The 24940-nt window shown below is 38.0% G+C and overlaps 1 protein-coding gene across 9 annotated transcripts in view; it reads right to left on the bottom strand.

The window, feature by feature from the left end:
• Nucleotides 1–24940, bottom strand: part of NALCN (sodium leak channel, non-selective) — a 359283-nt gene that overhangs the window by 171637 nt on the left and 162706 nt on the right. For all 9 annotated transcript variants that reach the window (XM_004458403.4, XM_071208219.1, XM_071208218.1 and 6 more), the window contains 2 exons: nucleotides 12574–12741; nucleotides 8770–8961 (listed from right to left, as the gene is read on the bottom strand). In XM_004458403.4, coding sequence (XP_004458460.1) covers nucleotides 8770–8961; nucleotides 12574–12741 — 360 coding nt within the window. The remainder of the gene's footprint in view (nucleotides 1–8769; nucleotides 8962–12573; nucleotides 12742–24940) is intronic.

Here is a 24940-nt window from a genome sequence, read left to right as displayed (position 1 = left end):
ACTGGGTTGGGGGAGGGAGAGGGGGAGGGGGAGGAAGGGAGAGAAATTTAAAAAAAAGTTAAAAAAAAAAAGGAGACCTGAGCAGAGATGGTCCACACTTCTTCCTCTAAATTTTATCAGGAACTCTGGAAATGTTGCATCTATTTTGCTAACACTTGGAACAAACACATGGCAACTGAGAGAATTCCAGTGGAAGATCCAGACTCCTGACTTTCTGAAGTCTAATTGACTTTTCAAATTCGTGAGATAATAAATTTCCTAATGAAGTCAGTTGGAGAAAAATGTTCTGTTACTTGCAGCCAAAGCATTCCAATGGAATTATATGGATATGCATGATAGGATAGAGTGGGGTTTCTGGAATAATGACCAGGAGTAGAAGAATCTGGCATGTTGAGCTAGATACCTTCTATAAGGATCATAGAATCTGGTTTTGATATGACCTTCAGTTACTCATTCTTCATTCAAAAATCTAGTCACTAACTACTCTGTGGCAGGTATTATGCTAAGCATTGAGGATCTAATGAACAAGATAGACATGCAGCATCTCTGGCTTTGAAGAGTGTGATGGGGGAAATTCTGAAGAATGAGCCTGAAGAGGTAAGTGGGGCCAGGGACTGAAATAGATTGAAAGCCATATTAAAATATTGGTTTTTCATCCCAAGGGAAAGGAGAACCTTGAAGCATTTTAAACAGAAGAGAATACTTGCATCAGATAATGAGTTGAGGTATGGCACGACTTAGGCAGGGAGCCCGATAAGGGAGTCTCTGCAGTAGTGCAAGTGAGAGAGAATAGTAGTCTGGATTAGGATAGTGACCCTGACAATGTCTGGAAGTGTACCTACTAGGGTAAGACTTGAAGACTGGATAAGTGGATAGTGGGTGGAGTGGTAAAGATAGAAAGAGAAGGCGGTGGACTTGGCCCAGTGGAGAGGGCATCTGTCTACCACATGGGAGGTCCAGGTTCAAACCCCAGGCTTCCTTGACCCATTTGGAGCTGGCCCATGCGCAGTGCTGATGCACGCAAGGAGTGCTGTGCCATGCAGGGGTGTCCCCATGTAGGGGAGCCCCATGTGCAAGGAGTGTGCCCCATAAGAAGAGCTGCCCAGCGCGAAAGATAGTGCAGCCTGCCCAAGAATGGCGCCACACACACAGAGAGCTGACACAACAAGACGATGCAACAAAAAGAAACACAGATTCCCATGCCGCTGACAACAACAGAAGCAGACAAAGAAGATGCAGCATATAGATACAGAGAACAGACAATCGGGATTTGGGGGGAAGGGGAGAGAAATAAATAAATAATTCTTTTAAAAAAAAAAAAGAAAGAGAAGGCAAGGATGACGCCTGGGTTTCTGAAAGGTGTGACTGGGTAAATGCTGGTACCTCCCACTGAGACAGGAAATACATAAAGAGGATTGGTTTATTTGGGGGAAAACAGTGATTTTAATTTTGAATATGCCTTGTTGAGATGTCTATGAGGCCTACAAGTAGACATAAATATTTAGAATGCAGAAGATTTACCTGGGCTAAAGATTCAGGTTTGGAAATCATTTATTTGATGAGTTTTGAAAATCATTTATCCTTTATATTTTGATTTCTTAGTGTAGAAGATGAGGATTTAGCTTTTCATATCACCGCCTGTGAAGGTCTCCTTTCCTTATCTTCCCCACAGGAGTACTTAGTGTTTACAAAATTTTGACTCTATATACAGTGTTCAGAGCTGAGTCAGTTTTGTTTATGATTATGGTTCATCTCTTGATAAGTGGTATTTCATTTTCTAGGATTAGTAATTGCTTCATGTTTTTCACTTGATTAGTTTTCCCTTATTTTCCAAATATTCCTACAGATCTGCCTATGACTAGCAATGTTATTTTTCCAAATGCTCAAATACAGTGGATAATCTATCAGTTACATTTGTTTCAAGGAGTCCTCATTCTAGGAGAATTTCCACCCCCTGCTAACATCTGGACTGGTTGTTTTACTACCTGAAACTCTGCCATTACTTGGGCTGTGCTGTCACCTTTCCCTTATGTTGGACCTTCTTTGACAAATCCTATTTCTGCTGTGGGACTCAGAGTACCATAACGGGCACAGACCCAGGATCCTGACCCGCACCAGCAGGCTATGTCACAACTTTAATACCTTGAACATCTTCTTGCTTTCAGAAAGTCTTGCAGAAGGATTGTGACAAACTACTCCAGGTGCTTTCCAGGTGTTTATGGACACTACTGTATTCACCACTGCATAAAGTACTTGATACTCAGTAAATATTTGCTGACTGACCACTTTCCAGTGTGTTTGCCAGGGTGCACTCGACCTCAAGGAATAACAGTTGATGGGAGAAATAGATAGCACAAATTCAGTTTTCAAGCAATGTGGCTTTACGTGGGTTATCTAAACTCTTTGAGCCTCAGTTTTATTTTCTGTAAATAGGGCTATTAGTCTTCACATTGATTAGAAAGATATCATTACCATTTTGAGGATGAGTGAAACACAAATTAAATAATTTACCCAAGATCTCAAATGTAATCAATAAGTACTTAAGCATGATTTAAAAATCTATGTATTTTTCCATTTGCTCACTGAACAACAAAGATATAGGACAAGAAGAAGGAAGAAAAGAGTATTAAAGCAATGAACTAAATAGGCAACATGAATATTTCTTGGGCCTCCTCCTCAGCTTATGAACAATTAGGTCAAATACCAATAGGCTTTGATAATTCCCTTCCTATGCGCATAATTGCAGAGTCTCATTTCCCTTTGGGATTCTGTTTTAGTTTGCTAGGCAGCTCAAAGCAGATTACCATGAAATGAGTTTGCTTAAACATGGAAATTTATTAACATGGTTTGAAGTCAGGAAAATGTTCAAATGAGGTTGTCATCCAGGCGATTCAATCTTTCCCAAGATTGGATGCCAGTTGTCCTTGGCTCCTCTGCCACCTGCCAACTCACATGGTAGTGTCCACTGGTTTCTCCTTCTGTTGTGGGTTTTGTTGCTTTCAGCTTCTTGCTTCCATGGCTTTCTCTGTTTGTATTCATTCAGTTTATAAAGGTCTCCCTCAGGAGCATTAAGACTCATCTGGATTGAGGTGGGCCACACCTTAACTGAAGTAGATTCATCAAAAGGTCCTACTTACAATGGGTTCACACCCTCGGGAATGGATTAGGTTTAAGAACATGTTTTTCTATGGCACATACAATTCCAAACCACCACAGATCCTTTACCTTCTAGTATCTTAAAAACTAACCCCAGTTTTCCGCATGTGGGTGCTCCATCACATGTTCACTGCACTGAGAAGCTATTAGTGGCCTGGAGCTGCTGTTTTCTCTGCTATCTCTCTGCTCCTTCCGGATTCTCTTCTGAGAAATCGAATGTGGAAGCCACCTTCATGTCTCCATGTTAGGTTGCTGGGTCCCAAGATATAATCAGGCATAATCACACCAGCTTTAAGTTGTAAACCTAATCCTATATCCCACAGCACATACGCCACCTCTATGACTGGATAAAGATCGGGTTTGAAAAACAGCCAGAGAAAAAAATATTTCCTTGGCACAAACACTGAGTCTCCCATTACCAAGTCAGGCCCCTCGTGGATGACTCCTCCTTTCTTCATGGTGAGTCTTCTCAAGAGTCCCTCAGTGTTCCTGCAATTTAAGTTTCTGCATTCCATAGCTTCATTTATGTCATATATTAGCTTCCAGAATGGCCCAAAATAAAGCAAAGATAATATAAAATAATTGCTGATTTTTTCTTTTTGAGGTACCAGGGGCCAGGGATTGTATGTGAGAAACCAGGGCTCAACCACTGAGCCACGTCAGCCACCCTGAGTTGGTTATTTTGGTTTGTTTTGTTTGTTGTTTGGTGTTGTTTTTTTGAGGAGGTATCAGGAACTGAACCCAGGACCTCCCATGTGGGAAGCAGGCACTCAACTGCTCGAGCCACATCCATGCTCCTGCTTACTCTTTAAAAATGCTCTCTAAGCCTAGAAGTGTTTTTTTCTGTTTGTACTACCCAATCCACCCAATGGCGTGAGAAAATACTATTTTTATCTCTATGTAGATGTGAGGAAAAAAAGTTGAAGAATAATTCAGTGCCAGCTAAAAAGTGATAGAGAAGTGATGTGAAAGCAGACCTTTATGAACAGAAATGCACACTCTCATCGTGAAAGGTTTTACACACAGTCCTTATTCATAATTCCAAAATTCAAAAACTCTGAAAACATCTATAGTAATTTGATATGGTTATGAATTCCAAGAATAGATATTGGATTATGTTTGTAATCTGGTCTGTACCTGGGCATGATTAAGTTATGATTAGGGCTTTGATTGGGCCAGATCAGTAGGGTGTTGTGTCCCCACCCCTTGGGGGGTGGGGACTCACAGATAAAAGACATGGCAAAGGACAGAATTGAGGGTTTTTGATGTTGGAGTTTTGATGTTGAAGTTTGATGCTGAAGCCTTAATTGTAGCCCCAGGAAGTAAGTACAGAGAGGAAAGAGAAGCAAGCCCCAGGAAGAGAAGAACACTGAGCCCAGGAAAAAGCAAGCCTTGGGAAGAGAGGAACCCTGAACCCAGAGAGAAGCAAGACCCTGGAAGGGAGGAACTCAGGAAACCTGAATCATCACAGACATTGGCAGCCGTCTTGCTCCAACACATGAAAACAGACTTTGGTGGGGGAAGTAACTTACATTTTATGGCCTGATATCTGTAAGCTCCTACCCCAAATAAATACCCTTTATAAAAACCAACCAATTTCTGGTATTTTGCATCAGCTCCCCTTTGGCTGACTAATATAACATCCAAAGATGCTTTCCTTTGTAGCTCATTTGGTGGCAAAAGTCCAATCTGACCTAAGACATTTATTGTCTTTATTTACCTTTCTTTGTCTGAATGATCTTGTTTTGCTGCAGGAATATTATCATGTTGCTTACAGGGTGCTGAATCAGACTACTTTGGGGGGCAGATAGTATTGTCCTTCTAATACTTGGAACATTCTGAACTCCAAAAACCATCTGGCCTAAAGGGGTTTCGGTAAGGGATATAAAATCAGTTAGATGAGATTAGAGGAAATGGCAAAAGATGAAGACATGAAATAAAGGAAAGAACATATAAATAAAGAAGGAAACTGAATTTTAAAAACAAATTTTCATTTCATCTGGTGCCTAAAACAATGGCTGACTCTTAATGGGACTTCAATAATGTGTGCTGAATTAAACTGGTCTGAAAGATGGCCAAAGATAACCATTTACTGTTACTATGTCAAAGATAGAGATCTGTTCTTTTTTACGTACACAGCAAGGACACAGTCCAAGAGAAGGTGGCTTTAATGATCTTACTGTCATCCTTGCTTTCATCTCAGTCTCTGGAGGAAGAGTCTCCTGTTGAAGAGTCTACATCAAGACCAAATTCCTGTGTTGTCCTTCAGGCCCGATTAGAGGCATTTACAAAGGCTTTGGCTTGCAAGCTTTATGGGAGAAAGCCACCCACCCCATACCAGGCCTGAACTGCAGTCGAGCAATCAGGCTCCCCAAGCCAGCCATGCTCACACGCCTATCTGCATGCCTGGCCCAGATGCCTCCTTTTGGAGGCCTCCTGACTGGGGGACTTCACTAAGGTACTTTCCAGGCACCTCTGCTGAGACTGTCTTATTGGAGGACTTTTGGCTAAGGCACTTTTCTCCACTCTGACTCAGTACTTTTCTACTTGAATCTTACCACTTTCCCACACCCCAGGTTCATAAAATGGCAGAAGATTTTTGTTCAGGGCTCCTTGGCAATGAAAGCATGTACCCCTTCACTCTCCCAGACCATCTATGCTGATCGATCTGACCTTCACTTGGTGCCATGCTGTGAGGGAAAAAAGGAAAACTGGGAGCCAGTGCCTATTTTGGCCTCTTGCTTACTGTTACAGTAAGCAAATGAAGGATTGATTTTATTTTCAGTTTGGCTCATGGTCTCAATTGACCTCCTGGATACCTGGAGACTTGGCACCTGTCTAGGGCCAACCTTTGTCCCAGTGCTCTGGATCCACCTTCTCAGGAGCTTTCTACTATCATCTTCTTTACCTCATACCTTTTTAATCTTACCTTCTACTTTCTCTTTCATTAGCATTTAAATATGGTCACATTTTTCCCTAATTTAAAGTTTCCTGGCTTTATGTACTCCTTTTGTCATTGCTCACCATTCTTTCTCCTTCAAATTCTCCAACAAGAAATCACTCACCCCAAACTTTCTGCACACGCTGTTCCCACAACCTGGAACGTTGTCCTTCTCTCTTCATTTGGCTAGATCCAATTGTTCTTCAGAAACCACCTGTTCCAGAAGTCTTACTGGATTTTTCCATTTTGGGTTATAGACTCTACCCTAAGGCCTGCCATGCTTTACTGTTTACTTACTAGTCAACCTCCTGGACTGAGAATTCCTTGAGTACTGGGCACTTCTTTTAACTGTCATATCCTCAGGACTACCAAAATTGCCTGGGCTCTGTATAGTCCCTAAAAAAATGCTTGGCCATGTATGAATGAAGAATCTACATTATAAAAGGATGAACACTGCTGGCTAAAGTAAAAGATTTAGCACAAGATTTTCTAAATAAAATAACTCAGGTTCCCAAAGGTTAACGTTTATATATTATATGCTGTTCTTTTTTTTTTTTTTTTTTTCCTTATACCTGGGAAGTTTATTCATGTTATCGGTATCTGAAATTGTACCTGATGTAATCCATCCCTGACAACCTTGTTTATTCGAAGTATAGGGGAGGTGGAGGATGAAAACATAATAGATTTAATCACGCCAAAATACAGTTAAGATAATTTACAAATTGTGCAAAAGAAGATCTTTGCACTTACAACAGAGCGCTCCTAAAATATATCAGAACTGAATGCTAACTCATAACTCATTGAATCTAATAAATGGCTATGAACTTTGAGCGATTCACCAGAGAATTTCGAGACATATCAGTGTCTTAGAACCTTGCTGGAACTAATTGAGGATTCTTAAGTAATCAAATATATAGGACTTAAGTAATCAAATATAGACTTATAAACACATTCTATCAGGAGCGCAGTTTTCATCATTAGTTAGTATAACCATAATGAACCTGACCTTTTTAGCACATTTGAATCTCTTGACTTTTTTCCCCTCAGATAATTGCTCAGTAAATTTCTTTATTGATGTGTGTTCTCTTACCTAGCAAGGAAATAAATGTATTGTTCCCTTTATTAATTGCTGCAGTAGTCCTTGTCTTTCCTATAACAATTGTTTCTTTCTTCTTCCACAAGCTAATATACTACATTAATATTTCAGCACTTATATTTCTATTTTTCAATCAAAATTCAAATGCGAGTTTAAATGTCAAACATAATTTTCATACATTTAATCCTATATAACTGCAACATCCTAAAAATATTCCAGCTCAAAGGGAACTTTGTTGCTTTTTTTTGCTGGGAAGTTATATAATAGCGGTACTTTATGGCTTACTTGTTTTAAAGATTAAAAGAGATTAAGTGCCAGATGTCCCCATGTCATTAAATTTTCTTTAAACTGTAGTTCTCATCTTTATCCCTTATCTGTATTTTTTTTTCAGCTTTTTTTTTTATTGACTTTGTAATAATATTACATTAAAAATATATATGTGAGGTCCCATTCAACCCCACCCCCCCGCCTCCCCTCTCCCCCCCCCCAACAACACTCGTTCCCATCATCATGACACATCCATTGGATTTGGTAAGTACATCTTTGGGCACCTCTGCACCTCATAGACAATGGTTCACATCATGGCCCATACTCTCCTCCATTCCATCCAGTGGGCCCTGTGAGGATTTACAATGTCCGGTGATTACCTCTGAAGCACCATCCAGGGCAGCTCCATGTCCCAAAGACGCCTCCACCTCTCATCTCTTCCTGCCTTTCCCCCTACCCATCGTCCACCATGTCCACTTTTCCCAATCCAATGCCACCTCTTCTATGTGGACATTGGATTGGTTGTGTCCATTGCACCTCTATGTCAAGAGGAGGCTCAGATTCCACATGGATGCTGGATGCGATCCTCCCATTTTCAGTTGTAATCACTCTAGTATATGCTGTTCTTACTCCAAGAATACTATTCCCATTTAATTTGTCATTATTTCCGCTATGGTGAAAATATATACACTATTTTTCTTGGTTATTATATATTTTTCATGGTTTCTAAGTCCAAATGGAGCTAAATTTTTCTGATTAAGGACTGTATCTTCTACAGGAGTTCTGCTTATAGACTGATCAACTTTTAACTTCTTTTTAGTCTAAATGAATTCTAATGAGAATGCAGAAGCATGAACTAGCTAGATGACTTTCTAAAGACGCATCAATTTTTAAGAGTCTGTATCAATTTTATTACATTGAAAATCAAATGTTTCCTTTTAGATTTTATGCCCAACATAGAAATGTATGAACTGTAAAACCTCTCACAAACACAAAAATGCAAACTTTATTAAAATTCTGCTATAAATTCATTTATAAGTGTTGAGAACCCTACCCTCCATTTCTACTCTCATCTTATTAGATTATTTACAGAATTTTAGGAATGATGTATAATCTGAGAGTGCTGAACATGTGCTCAAACACCTGCAGCCTGCAGAAGAGATCATTTTAAAAATTAATATTGAATTACACCAAATGATCAAAAACATGCCAATGTTTTTGAACCACTGCTAAAATGAAACTACTTTGCTGTTATCACTTTTACTGAAATAAGAATAATGAATTAAACTAACACCATTTTTATTCTTACCCTTGGAAATGTTGTAAATCTGTCCAGTTCTTCGACAAAGCAGAACATCTGCAAACTAATTGCTGACATAACAATCAAGAGGCTCGCAGTAAACACGACCAAACTCCCAAGTTTTTTTCCAGGTCCAAATATCTTATACACAAAGTCTTCTAGTGCAGGTGAAATCTTAATAAGCCGAACTACCCGAAGAACCTATTGTGGGAAAGAAAACATAAATATTTGATCATTTATTTATACCGAATATTAAATGAGTTCATACTAAAATTTCACTGTTGTGATAGTACTTTATAAAATCACAATTTTAATTAAAAATTTAGACTAAAAATAGCAATATCATAACTAAGATATTAGTCTAGCTCAGTGTCTGCCATATACCAAAAACTCTATAAACCCCAAATGAATGAATGAAGAAAAATGGTTCTAAGTGTTTTAATCTATAATGTAATAATTCAAAATGGCATTAACTAGTACATATTGGTAATATAAAATTTATATTTTTCTAATGTTCAAATATCTAAAAATATTTATTTCTATGTGATCTATATTCATCACCTCATAAAATAAACTTTTCTAGGTGTTATTATACATTCATAAAGGAATTTTTAAAAAATCTTTGATTAGAGACTCTTCACTTATGGCTGACACCACTACTCTAGTATCCATTTTCTCCTTCCTTTAAAGAATTATCCTTCCTGAATTTTAGTTACCAAGTGGCTATCCAGTGCCTTAGCCTCCAGTCTCACATGCAACTAGGTATGGCCCTGTGAACTAAATTCAGTCCAATGGAATAAGACAGGAAGTGATTTATGTAAACTCCGGCTCAGTGAGTTAAATAAACTTGTCTTGGATGCTCATTTTCTCCCTTTCTCTGGCTGGGAAATGGGAACAATTGGAATATCCCTTTGGGACCAGAAATAGAAGCTTTGTAGAGATGATGGCAGATCCAGTCCAACCCAACAGGCTGGCTTCCTGGACGACCATGTGGAACAGAGCCACCTGCTTTCCCTGACACCCATCAAATATTGGAGAGAAACAAACTTCTATCTTATGTAAGCCTGGCATTTTGGCTATCTGTTACATCTGCTTGTTACCTAAACTAATATATTATTATTATTATCACTGTTATTTTTAAGATGCAAAAAAGATACCCACAACTAATTAATTAATAAATTCATTCATCATTCATTTAAAAAATACTGATTGAATATTATGTGCCAGATATTATGCTGGATAAATACTACTGAAAGGCTGCTGTTGAAAAGGGATCACAATATGTGGGGACCCAGACTCCCCTAAATCCTCAGCACATAGCCACCTGCATGACCTAGACATAAGTTAAAGGTTAACAAACCTCCCCAGAGGGGAGAGAATGCATAGATGGTATCATAAACTATAATCTTCCCAAAGCAGTAAAAGTTCTTGGTAAACGTCCTTCCTACAAGTGTAGTGAAAACATCATCAAACCCCGGATGTACACTTCATGTGATCCTAGCAAGAACTCTGTTCTCATACCCTATGGAATGTCCTTGTTCTGAAACCCCTTATATATCACCCCTGATTTTCTCATCTCTTTGCGGAGAGTTATCTTCATTCTCTGAACTGCTGCCTTCAGGGAATTTCTCCCATCCATAAGTCCCAATAAAGCCTATGCCTTACTAAGTGCCAGGTGTGTTCTTTGCTCTTGTGGCTGCACCAACTCACGCACTTCAGGAGTTGGGTGTAACACAGTGCAAAGACAAAACTCTTCAGGGCATATTATATGGTCTAAGTCATGAATGAGCATATAATTAAAAACAAGCAGCATGGAAAAAATGCCATATTTCCTCAAGTCTAAGATGTTATCAATTTAAAAAAAATACTTCCACTTAAAATATAACACATCACTGATTATAAGACAGATCCCAACTTTGCAGATATGAAAATATGAAATTTGTGCTCTTGGCATAAATGAAATAGCGTAAGGAGTGTGGTAGTCTTCAATGGTTAGATATCAAAGTGCTTAAGTTGTTTGAGAAGGCTCCTTCAGAGAAGAATCATGAAAAGCATGTTCTGGATATAGTAAGGAAAAGGAATTTTAAGAAAACATCCAAGATTTTAATTTTTTCACATATAAAATAAGTTACATTTGGTTTTGCCTTTCCAGGATCCCTAGCTATTTACTCTCACTGATTTTTATTTGGCCAGTCATTCCAACTCTACTCTATGTCCATGTGGTCAAGAGAAGCTCCCAGACTCTTGGGATCCGGCCCTGGTCAGGGTGTACCCAATGACCTCAGTCATTCTCAGAACTTCTGCAGCACCTGTAAGTGGTGTTCTGTTTTTTATCCCCACTTAGCATTAGTGCTGAAACCATGTAACCCTGGGGCTTTGCCACCACAGAGAAAGGGAGCTTAAGAATGAAGTCAATACTGAAGAAAAGTGAGTGAATAAAGAGAGACTGAGTCCTAATTTTACCATATTAACCTCTGACTTTAGCCATACCTGAAGCTATATTTACCCTCCCTCCCACATTTTGAATTACTAGAAAATATTGATGGTAAATCTTACCATTCCTATTATTTGCAAAAAAAAAAAAGGTATGGTTTGTAGTAACTTGTCTAGTAAGTTAATGGACAAATGGTTAAAGAAGTGGAGAAAATGCATATTTCCTTTATGCTAATTTAAAATAGTTACGCAATACTTAAAGAAGAAAATTTATGTGAGAATAATGTTGCTCAAATTAAGTGTCAAACCACATGGCTAAACCATCACTTTTTTCTGCTATAATTCTTGACATACATTCTAAATAAGAACATATCTTATGTAGGTCATCTATTCGAATAATAAGCAAACAGCTTTATCATAAGAATTATTAAATATTAACAGTAATATCAATATCCAGAATAATAATCAGGTCATGTCTCTCAATTTCATTGGGTTTGTCTAGCCTCAGACATTAATGTTACCGTATCCAATTGTGAACTGCTGAATGCAGGCAATTGACAGTCGCAATTCAAATGGTTTATAGCTCAAGAAAAGTACTGTTTTCCCCATTCGTAAGAAAATCACTTTTAAAACGTTGTCTAAATCTGCCATCAGCTGGCACACGGTTTCCACCTGGCTCTGCTCGGGAGGGCAAAGGCGGAGTGGACGCAGCCACGTAGACCACAGGCAGACCGTGGTGGGCTCAGAGCCCCCGCGGTGCTGGAGACTGCTCCAAGTTCTTCCTCACCGTGCATTTCCTATTCCCCTTGCAGGGATCTCCCGTGGTCCCAGGCCACAAAACTCAACCTCGCGGGCCACTTCGGAGGGAGCGCACGGTGGCCACAACTCCGCGGCTGTGCGACTGACTGCTGCAGACCTGGCCAACTCCGGGCTTCCACCGCTGCCCATACTCACCAGCTTTCCCTGTCCGCCACCGCACGAAGCAACAGTCTGAGCTCCCGTTTCCCCCTTAAGCCTCAGGTGGGGAAGGTGGGCTGAAGCCTAAATTTGTATCTCCTCCTAGACAGCATCCTTCCCTAAGGCCTTTATTTCTGAAGTCGATGCCATTTCATTACTGGTGGTTAGTTTTTTGCCTGTACTGCGCTTGGCCCTTTCTATTACTGCAGAAAATAGAAACGAGGTACTATATTTTAAAAGATTGTCTAAGTAATTTTGAGGCCTATCCCAAATTCTAATAAAAAGAGCCTCTGCACATCTGTGCAATTCTGGTAAATTAATATTTCATTAACCTGAAGAAACAGAACTTTACTCCCAGGGACTGGTGTTTACTCTGGAAAAAAAAATAAATGTCTAAGGACAAATAGCCATTATTTATATTACCTGAAAGTATGTGAATTGAGAATGATAAAGATCTGGATACACATGAAGAGTAGTTCCAATGACGAGTAGTAGCTCAAATTTGTGGAGCGATGAGCTAATATATCCAGTAAACCCCAAACACCAGATCTTCAGAAGTGCTTCCAGATCAAAAAGAACTGTAAAAGCCACCTAGGGAAACAAAAAGACATTGTAATTGCTATGTAAGACTATAATTTATTTTGTAAAAAGTTCATATACTTGGTGCTTACATTTCAGACACCATCACATAACTGAGGTCAAGAATGGCATTTAAAAAAAAAAATGGGTTTGAAGCATACCAGCTAGAACATGGCAGATTAAATCTACCTTAAGTAATCAGCAAAACTTATGTCAAAATGATAAATATTTGTGAGTAGTATTAGTTCTTTATCTACTAATTGATGCTGTCTTAAAATCATTGCCATTTATTGAATTGCTGTATACACAGAAAGACTGCATTTTTTATCATATGCATTGTATTGTATAAACAACTACTTACCTATTACCTATTACTTATATATTAACAGCCATAATTAAACTGAAGTAAAATGATTAAAATATCATTTATTCTTCTATGCTTTAAACACAACAGAATAATACCTGTAATTAATAAATTCGTTCAAACTTTTACTCTAGCATATAAATTCTATGGATTTACTATTATAAATACCAATATTATAAAATATACATGCAAAGATAGCATGTTAATTTTCTTCTACCTGTCCTATAGGAAACATACTCATTTTATAAAGAAGATTACAATTGGTATTAAAATGTTCAATATAAAATTATAACTTCTAAAGAGCACAAGAGTGAGCATTGGAATTAGTCAAAATTTATCCCGTAGAGAGGATACCACATAATTTATTGGAAGACAGGAATGAAGGAGAGCTTGCTTCTCTTTTTTCTAGGCCAATATGGACGATCAGCAGGGAGTTTTTCCACTCACATTTGGGAAATGTGGAGAAAAGTGGAGTTTCAATACTAGTATTTTTAGGAATGGAACATTAAAAGCACTGCAGATGGTTAATTTAGATGGGAAGAGAAAATTAGCATTACTTCTTAAATCTAGCATTTGTGTAGCCCCAAGTTGCTTTTTAATTTTAATTGGCATTTCTCTTTTTAAAAGATGTAAAAAATGGAATGCACTTTAACTATGAAATAATCCAAAGTACATGCAAAAAAAATCAATAAACTCCTTTGCCCACTTTCTCAGGTGTTTCATGTTAACCACTTTGTATATTCCCTCCTCAATCATCTCCATCCTCATCCACACACATACAGAACCATACACACGGTCTGTTTCAGAGGCCACTCTGCAACTTACTTTTCTCACTAACAATCAAGGACATCCCCAGACATTAAGGGATACAGTTCTTACTTAATCTTATCAGCTGCATAATTTCTCATAGTTTTTGACATTTAATTCAACATTTTCCCTAATGATTCAGATTTTAAGTATTTTGCTACTTAAAAACAAGGCTGAAATAACCATTTTTATGCAATATCAATGTTTACTAGGGCTTTTATAGCTGCAGATAAATTCCTTGCTGGGACAAAGGACAGGTTTGTGTGTTTTAAATTTTAAAAAATATTAGGAGATTACTTTCAAATCATTATTGCCTTCCAGCCAGGTAGAAGTGTCTCTTATCCCAAGCTGGTCCCAGCAGCTGATGTAATCAAATCACCTAATCGTTCCCCATCTCTTCATATATCTGCTGGTCATTTCGATTTACTGTCCCTTTTTCTCTCTTCATAGCCTTGCCGATTTTCTAGGGTGTTGCTTGTGATTCTTAGCAGTTTTTGCAGTTGTTGATATTACGGACATTAATCTTTGTCTGCTATAGGTGGAAATATATATATATTTTTTCTGGTCAATAATTTGTTTATTAACTCAGGTGTGTTAGCTCTATGTCCTCATCATGTCCCTCTGGAAGTATGGACTTTCTATTTTCTTCATTGAATTACAGAGCTCATTATGTGGGGGACTCTGTTCTGACTCTAAATGATACAAGCCCAAAGCCTTTTCTTCTAACCTGTGTACAGCCTTTAAAAGTGCAAGTTCTGGGTGACAGGGATATGCTAATACCCTCTGGGCAGCCGCAGTCTTTGATGCCAGCGGGCATTCCAGACTCATGGTACACTTAACTTTTTGCCTTAAGGATTCTCCTTAAGTTTTCCATTTTCTGCTAGGCATTTAAAATGAGGTTTTAATATTTTATGTGCCACTTTTAGGTGGTTTGTGGAGAGCTGATTTTTCAGTCATCTTTTGTATAAGTGTTTCCTATAAACAGCATACTATTCGATTTTGTTTTTAAACATAATCTGATTTTCTATGTCTCTTTTTTATTGAGGTGAGAATCATGTAACATAAAATTAACCATTTTAACATGTACAATTCAGTGACATTTAATATGTTCACTGTGTTAAGTAACCACCACCCCTATCTAGTTCCAAACATTTTCATTATCCCACAAGAAAACCCTTTATCAATTAGCGTCTGCTGGTCATTTCTCCCTCGGCCCTTGGAAATCACAAATCTGTGTTCAATCTCTATGGATTTACCTATTCTGGATATTTCATGTAAATGGAATCACAAAGTAGGTGACATTTTGTGTCTGACTTCCTTCACTTAGGACATCTAAGGAGGTCATCTACACTGTAGCATGTTTCAATACTTCATTTATTTTTATGGTTGCAAGGAATTTCATTGTATATGCATACCATAACTTGTTTATCCATTCCTCTGTTGATGGACACTCTTGGCTAGCATGAATAGTGCTGTTATGAACATGTGTTTATATGTACTTGAGTATCACTTTTCAGTTCTTCCAGTTCTGCACTTAGTAGTGGAATTGTTGGGTCATATAGTAATTCATATAGTTCAACTTTTTGAGGAACCACCAAAACTCATTTTACATTCCACCAGTAATGTATGAGGGTTCCCATTTCTCTATACCCTCACCAACATTTATTTTTCATTTTTCAAAAAGTGCAGCCATCCTACTAGATGATCTGAGGTGGTACCTCACTATGAGTTTGTTTTGCATTTCCCTAATGACTAAGAATGGTGAACATTTTTTTCATGTGCCTGTTGACCATTTGTATTTCTTTTTTGGAAAATTATCTGTTCAACTCCTATTTCTTTTTTTTTTTTTTGTTAGTGTGGACTTTCGTTGTTGGGTTAAAAGGGTTTTCCCTTCATGCTTGCAACAGGAATTTCACTAGAAAATGCCAGGAATATATCTTTTTTTCATTTAATCTCTCTGAGACTAGTAAATCCTTCCAATCTAGAAGTTTAAGCTTTTTTTCAGTTCAGGGAAATTTTCTTCTCTTACTTATTACTTTCCTTCTATCTGCTCCCTTTTTCCTTTAGGGACTCATTTATTCACCCATGGCTGGCCAGCCTCTTTTATATTTCCCCTATGATTTTAACTATTTCTTTGAGTTACTTTTCCCCTTCATCTCCTATAATAATAATAATTAGCTTCTTGACAATGATCAGACTACTTTACAGTTCAAACTTTGAAAATTGTAGTTAAAGTTTCAGGAATTTGTTTTGTGCGTTAATTACCTTTTCTTGAAAAACAATAAACAAATAGCACCAACAACTAAAATACAAAACCCTACCATCTCCATCACTTCTTCTTGATTAGGAAACCCTACTAGAAATTCAATTTAGAGTCCCCTCCTCAGTTTCTGAGTCCCTTTGTGTAAAAATAAATTTTCTTTGCCTGTTCACGGCTAGTCTTTCATGGTCTCTTGAGAAGTGGCAAATGAGTAGTAGTACTAATAGTAGAAGGCATGGTGGCTGTTCCTGCTGAGCGTCAGTGATGGCCAGGAGGCAGTGTAGTTCTGGCTCAGGATCCCTTAGAGACTAGGGAGTTCTTTCCCAAGCCCTGCCTGGAAGTAATTCACCCATCACTGAGGTTCACTTCCTGGGTCATCCAGATCAGCAAAACCCTGTAGGGTCCCCCTGGGCCACAATCAGTAGGCTGGCAAGTGTAATGCTTTTGTAAGTGGGATAAAAAGATTTCTCCCCCTGAGTAGCGGCTTCAGGGAAGGAGAGGACTGAATTCTTCCCTGCAAGTCCTAACAAGAGGCAACTCCTCTCTAGCAGTGGCTTCTCTAGGCCTTGCAATAAATCCAGGGAAGCCCAGTACCTCTTCTCTCCCCTAGAGATCTTGGGCAATGTTGGGAGAAACTGAAACTCCTTTGCCCCCTGAAGATGCCTGCCACCTATATGCCTGACTTAGGGTGCATTACCAGAGGGATCAGGCACGGGAGTCCCCGCCACTGCTCTCCTTCCACTTGCATTGGAAGGGGTGGTAATCCATTTTAAGTTGGCCTTTTTTTATGTAGAAAAATACTAATAAATACTTGAAATATATCCAAATAGGTTATTGTCTATTTAATCTTATATAAGTATAATTAATCACTTCACTAACTTTATGTTCACATGGAAACAAAAAGGTGAGATGGGATGATCTGTTGAAACCTTCCTAAGTCATAGTAAATATGCAGCTGGAGCCATTTGCATTTTTATTTGCTCTGTGGGGAAACGACAAGTTTTTCAACGCATATACACACAAAACATTTGGCAAAATACACTGTGATTACATTTAAATACCTATATTCCCACTGATTTTCTTTCTAGAATTCCTAATTCCAGATACTTCTATGATCAAATACCTCACTTTTGACATAATTTGTTAATTTTTATACACTAGTACTCTAGTTCTCTAAGATTATTTTTAGCTCCAATGTGATAAAATTCTAAGGAAAATAGTACACATGAATTATGTTTAACTTACTTCAAATTATGGATTCTTCTGGCAGAAGGGACAAGTATGACAGGAATTAAATGAAGGGTTTAGGAAAATTAAATTAGCTGAAGTGATTGCCAGTTATTTTAGTACAGATTGTGAGGTTTAGCACAGGATTTAAATTCAGAGGAATACAACAGTTCAGAAGAAGTAGAGCAGAGACAGTGCGGCAGCAAACTTTTAACTCCTTCTCCATGGGCAGCTCCAGCCTGTTTCAGTGAATTCAACCTTTACAGTACCTGAACTGCAAGGAACTTGCCAGGCTCAGCTGTTTGCCATGTAAAAGTGAGAAGGCTACTGCTGTCTGCAAAACTTAATTACCTGGAAAACACCTAAGCATATATCAGGTCTTGGATTTTTCTGCAAATCCCAGCTGTTAGCAGTGCAGCCTGTGGGAGGGGTCTTCCAGTTCTCACTCCCAGCCTGGGGGGGCTCCATTGCCTGTCCCCTCAACCTGCAGCCCCCATACCAGTGGGGGCCTCACCAGGACCCTTCCTCTGTTTTGTATCCTTGCAGTACATTATGCCATTTATTAGTCCTCATGAATTGAAAGTTATATATGTACTCAGAGTTGAAGAAAGACTTGTAAGAGTATAATGAATTTCCATAAATATTTTTGTCTTCTTACTTGGAAAATAAGTTGGAAACAATAATTCAAAACAGTAAATGTTTCTCTCTTATGATTTCCCAGAAGTAGTGTTCCCCCATTTCATTATCACTCCCCTAAAAAGCCTCTTCAGATTTTTCCTCCTAGTCACCACCCCACATGGAATTTTAGTATAACAGATATATTATATATCTGTTTTATGTATTCTGCCTATCTCGGTCTTATACATAAAATGAGTAAGATTTTTTATACTGTTCCCAAGAACCAGTTTTAATCTATTAGAGGCGTTTTCCTTGCCCATTGAGAATACATGCTCCACTGATATTCTGGGTTTGATATCACCACAGCATAGTTTAACTAAATTTATCAGGAATGAAGGTTCTATGAGTTCTTTAAACACTACATTTTAGTATTTTACAGAATTTTCATTTTATACTAATGCATATGCCATTTATTGCATACTATTACAGACCTTCATGTATTCAAGAAAACAATCAATAATGGAAGGCAGATTGAAAAACTAAAGGAGTTTTCATTCTAAGAAAGTACTTTTATATTTTTTCTCAGGATAGCACAGCTTGTGTGAGAAAAAAAAATTTTTTTTGAGTGAAAAGTCTGAGGAATTAATTTCCACATGCTTATTTTCTTACAGAACTTGTAATTGGATTTGCGAGGTTACTAGGTAAAAATAAGACAAATGTCAAAGTTCTGAACTTAAGGAGAAAAGTAACCAAATGGAAAATAGCATGTTTAATATAAGTGGCACAATGAAAATTCCTCCATGCTTTTAATTCATGTATAATGTAGGAACATTTATAGGTGACAAATCATGTGGGTCTATGAAGATAAAATGGTAGAGGTACTGTTCACACGTAGAAAAATATTTGTAATACATTATCCAAGATTTTTACTGCAGACACTGTTTCATAATTTTCAAAAAACATAATGATGTTCCTGAGGAAATGAATGCATATTTATCACAAAGAAAAGTTACAGGACAAAACTCATAAGAAACTCAGTTCAGATAAACCTAGGCCCCCAAATGAAAATCTGATCCAATAATTCCAAAATAAATGGTTATCTCCATCATGCTAGAGGCATCTGTAAATCACATACCTTACTTTAAAGTATATTACCAGTATTCTATATGGTTAAAGAGCAGACATTTGAGAAGGATGGTTGAATAGTCTAAAATGTCAACATTCTATTATTTTTTACCTAACAAGATACTGCCCAAATCCTTTAGAAACTCAAAAAGTATGTAATTGTCAGAAGAACCCTATTTAAGGTTTCCTCAAAAAATGAAATTAAACTCAATGTCAAAGACTGCTGCTGTGGCAAGATGGGTTACTTTCTTAATTTGGTCATCCCTTGTGATTAATGAACTCAAATATGGGTGTCAGATTTTGTTGGAACTAAAATAAATGACTCTTCTACTTAGTTTCCTTTTAATAAATATCACCAAAGCTTCAGAGGAACACAGAGATTACTTGTCTAGATAAGAAAACTTCCTGTCGAGATGGCACAGTAAGCTCATCATTTATGAAAGCCCCTCTATTCTAAATATATAGCAATCAAATACAAAACAGTAAATGAAAGGACTTCTTCTGTTGTAAACAAGATAAACCCCTCTTTTGACCAGAATTGCAACACAGATGCTGGCAATGTTGGACCAGATGGTGTTTTCTATGAAACAAAGGGATGAAAGTGTCCCAGGTGAGGTGAAGATGAGAACTTTAACAGCTTGAAGACAGGGACTGGAACAGATTTCCCTTGGAAGGGAGAGGAATTTGAAAACCACTGCTGGAGCTATGGTTCTATAGAAGCTGCAGGCATAGACAGGTAGGAGGATAAATAATCAGCTCATAAGAAAGATCAGATTCTGCTTCCCTCCAGTTAGTCACAAGAGATGTGATATCTCCAATCACAGGTGGCCAGCAGCCTCCAAATGACATTAAAACTTGGTTCTGGATGGGGACCCAGGACTTGTGTAGAAGCGAGTACATGTTAATAAGAAAGTAGGGGTGATCACAGAGGATGAGGGAGAAGAAACAAAATCTCCCACCAAAAATGGGCCTGCAAGCTGAAATTCTAAAAGGTATGAAGGAATCTAATGATAAGACATTTCCAAATATTCAAAAGAGAAAAATGGAATTAATAAGAAGAAAACAAGAAAGATAAAATATCTTAAGAAATAGAGGGAGTCAACAATATAAAATATTAGGAAAAAACAAACATGACCATTTCAGATAGAGTAGAGATTACTATCAACCAAACTAAAAGCTGATTCCTTGTGGAAAAAAAAAAAACATACAAAAAACAAATTTCATCTATAAAAAGAGAAGTTGTAAATAATATTGGGAACAAAAATAATGATACTTTCAGATTCAGCAGAAATTGTAAAAACCATAAGAGCACAATATGTAAATATGAAATAGTTAAAATTAATAACTCTATAAAGAACAAGCAATAAATCATAAAGAAATCAAACTATTAATCAAAGTTTCTTTTCCATCTATTCTACCTTAGTACTCTGTGCAAACACCAGGCCCAGAGATGTCACAGGGGATCTTTATTTATTTAGACTCACAGAAGAGAAAAAGAGAAAAACATACCTATTTCATTTAAGGAAGGAAGTATGACTTTCCTAACAAAACCAGACTTGGAAATAAAAGAAAAGAAAATCATAGAACCACTCTTGTGATCAGAGATTCAAAAATCCTAAATATAACGGTAGTGAGTTGGATTTGGAAAATAAAAATAATGCTTCAAAATCAAGTATCCCAGGAATTTAAAATAGCTCAGCATCAGAAAATATATTGTTGTACTCTGCTGCCATAAGAAATTAAAGAAGAAAATCTACAGAGCTCAAGAGATGTAGAATGTACTTTGGATGAAAGGAACTCATCATGAGAAAAGCTCTTAGCAATCTTGGGATATAAGTGAACTTCATTAACATGATAAAGGGCAAACATTATTAATGATGAAATGATAGGCACTCACATTTAAAAAGATAGGAATAAGATCACTGCTTCTATTCAACATTTTATGGAGACCAGGGCAACATTTTACTTAAGCCAGGGCAATAAAACAAGAAGAGAAATACAATGGTACAAGAATTGGAAAAGGAGAGAGAAAATCTCCTCATATGCAGATGATATGATTGTTTACATAGAAATATCAAGGGTGTCCATAGACACATTATAACAAATAAGAAATTGCAGTAAAGTTGCTGGCTATAAGATTAACATGCAAAAATCAATAGCATTCCTACCTCATTAATAATGAATTAAAATGGGGGTAATGTTCCCTCATAAAAGAAACTGTAGGACATACAGGAATGAATTTAACAAAACATGAACAAGAGCTATAGAGAAAATGACAAAGAATTATTTAAAAACATTAAAGAAGATACAAAAAACTGAATATACATGTCCAAATATCAATTAAATCTCATTAGTAAAACAAGTTAAATTTTCATAACGTAGAGCAAGATTAGCAAGGTCAAGAACAGATAAAACAAATCTAAAAAAAACAATTCCAACATCAGCACACTTGCTGATACCTAACAGGTATCAGGGTTTATTAAAAAGAGTAGTACTTAAGACAGTATCTTCTCAGATAAAGGTTAGACACATAGGTGTACAGTCCAGGTGTCCAGAAACAGGTGTAAACCTGGTATATGACAGGGTATAAATTATAAAGGAATCAAACCATTAATCAAAGTCTCCCTTTTCCTTCTAATCCACTATAAACTGTGAGGAAAGAGACTTTTCAATGAATGACAGAGGAAAATTGGTTATACGTAGGGAAAGAAAAAAGATATTTGACTCCCCATTTCATTTCAAATGCACTGGAGACTGAAATGTGAGAAGCACAACTTTTGTACTCTTACATGATTATATAGAATACCATTAGTAACCCTGAAGTAGACAAGACACAAAAGAACGAGCCCAATAATGAAAGACTGTTAAATCTTACAACATTAAATTAATAACTTCTATTGAGACATCAAATAAAAGTTGAAAGACAAGTTGCAGACTGGGAGAAGACTTCTGCAATCCATATAACTGAAAGACAGTAAGTGTCCAGAACTGACAGGTAAATTCACAGGAGAGGAAACCAGGACCAGGAGAATATGAAACAAAAGCCAATCTCCAAGAACCAGCAAGATGATAGCAGAGTCAGCTCCTGCTACAGGGCAGTTAGCAAACACCCAGAGCTCTCAGGAGCTAGCTGAAACACCTGTTTGGGGGCTCCAGGAGGCCAGAAGAGCATCCTGCAAAATCCTTGAAGAGGTAGGAGGAGACTGCTCATCTGCAGAGAAGACTTGTAAGTAGAGGCGCAAGCTGCCTTGGAGGTTGTACCCTGGCTGGAATCGAAAGCTCCACTTCCCCAAAAAGGGGGAGGAAGAGACAGTTGGGCACCAATTTCAGCTACTGATGAGTAAATTCAGCGGGCTAAAGTATAATCCTGAAAACAGCTAAAGTTTGAGCCTGTCCAAGTCAGAAAGAGGCCGGGAGCTGCCATCTTAACACTGCGCCTGGCACAAGGGGAAGCGGGATGGACTGAAAATCACAGCACTGGTGGGGACTGGCTTCTTTCCATCCAGATCACATTGCAGCTCTAGCCAAGGTCCCAGTGCCACCTCCAGCAGGGAGGAAGCTGCGGACCTGCACCTGCCTCTCAGGGAAATTACCGACCAAGCTGCGGAAGCCGGTGATTATCCTACTCTAGTGGCATGAGCTGCCCCAGGAGCTATATACTGTGGCTGGAATTGGAAGTTCCATTTCCCAGAAACAGGGGAGGAGGAGACGGTTGGCTGCCGATTTCAGCTACTGATTGGTAGACTTGGCTTGCTTAGATATAACCTGGGAATAGATGGGGTGTGAACCAGCCCATCAGAAAGAGGCCAGTAGCCGCCATTCTGACTCCGCCCCAGCCTGAGGGGAAGCCGGGCTGACAGTTTCTTTCATGCAGATCAACCTGCAGCCTTCCTAGGCTTCAGCCCCGCCTCTGGCAGGGAGGAGGCTGAGGAGCCCTGTACCAACCTATGCAAGTTAATGCAGGTAACTTTGGCTGGCATAGACTGAAAATCAGAAGTCTACCAGGGCAACTGTGGTCATCTTGGACCTGCACTGCATACATGGCTGCCCATACCTGCAGCTCCATCCCCGCCCCAGGCAGGGGAGAAAGAGATGTGAAGCTTCATCAGTTTCTCTGGGCAACTACAGTCTAAGCCTGCACTTGGATTATTCCACACAGCTGTGACTCTGTCCCTACCCCTGGCAAAGGAGAAAGTTGGAAGAAGCTTCATTGGTCCATGGTGCAATAAAGGCAGTTTGAGCCTGCATGGCTTACAGCACCAACTACATGCTTGCTCCTACTGTGCAACCAGCAAGGGAGAAAGGATAGAAAGCCCTAAACTAAAGAAAAACTGCACCCAGAAAAAATACTCTAGTAAGCCAGATGTTAAGACACCAACAAAAAATTACAATCCACACCAAGAAACAGAAAGCTATGGCCCAGTTAAAGGAACAAGATAAGCCTCCAGATGATATAAAGGAGTTGAGACAACTAATCACAGATGTTCAAACAAATCTCCTTAATAAATTCAATGAGATGGCTAAAGAGATTAAGGATATAAAGAAGGCATTGGATGAGCACAAAGAAGAATTTGAAAGCATACATAGAAAAATAGCAGATCTTATGGGAATGAAAGGTGCAAGAAATGAAATTAAAAACATTGGAATCATAAAATAGCAGATTTGAGGAGGCAGAAGAAAGGATTGGTGAGCTTGAAGAAATGGCCTCTGAAAGCGAACATACAAAAGAGCAGATGAAGAAAAGAATGGAAAAAATTGAACAAGGCCTCAGGGAACTAAATGACAGCAAAAGGCATACAAACATATGTGTCAAGGGTGTCCCAGAAGAAGAGAAGGGAAAAGAGCAGAAGAAATATTTGAGGAAATAATAGTAGAAAATTTCCCAATCCTATTGTAGGACACAGAAATCCCTGTTTAAGAAGCACAACGTACTCCCATCCGAAAAAATCCAAATAGACCAACTCCAAGATACATACTCATCAGATTGTCAAATGCCAAAGACAAAGAGAGAATTCTGAAAGCTGCAAGAGAAAAGGAATGCATAACATATAAGGGATATGCAATAAGATTAAGTGCTGATTTCTCACCAGAAACCATGGAGGCAAGAAAAGAGTGGTCTGATACATTTAAGATACTACAAGAGAAGAACTTCCAGCCCAGAATCTTATATCCAGCAAGACTGTCTTTCAAAAATGAGGGCAAAATTTAAAAATTCACAGATAAACAGAATCTTTCTAAGCAGGAGACCAGATTTTCAGGAAATACTAAAGGGTGTGCTAGAGCCTGAAAAGAAAAGACAGGAAAGAGGGGCCTGGAAGAGAGTCTAGAAAAAAGATTATGTCAATAAAAGTAACTAAAAGTATCAAAAGAGTGGTGAAAATAAAATATGACAGATAAAACTTAAATAGGAATAACACCAGCATTAAAGAAAAAATTGAAAATATGATCATTAAATTTACTTGGAAGGATAAGGAGTCCTGAATAGCCAGAAACATCATAAAAAGGAAAAGTGAACCCTCATCTCCAGACTTTAAATCATAATACCTACCTATAGTGGTAAAAACGGCATGGTACTGGCCTAAAGACAGACACAATAGACCAATGGAACCAAATTTATGGTTCAGAAACAGACCCTCACAGGTATGGTTAAGTGATTTTTGACTAGCTTGCCAAACTCACACAGCACAGGAAGAACAATCCATTCAACAAACGGTGCTGAAAGAATTGGATATCCATAGCTGAAAGAAGGAAAGAGGAGCCCTATCTCACACCTTATCCTAAAATTAACTCAAAATGGATTAAAAAACTAA

This window comes from Dasypus novemcinctus, chromosome 15 (assembly GCF_030445035.2).
Source record: "Dasypus novemcinctus isolate mDasNov1 chromosome 15, mDasNov1.1.hap2, whole genome shotgun sequence".
NCBI lineage: Eukaryota > Metazoa > Chordata > Mammalia > Cingulata > Dasypodidae > Dasypus > Dasypus novemcinctus.
The sequence above is the reverse complement of the archived record's forward strand: the minus strand, read 5'-3'. Positions and strand labels throughout refer to the sequence as shown.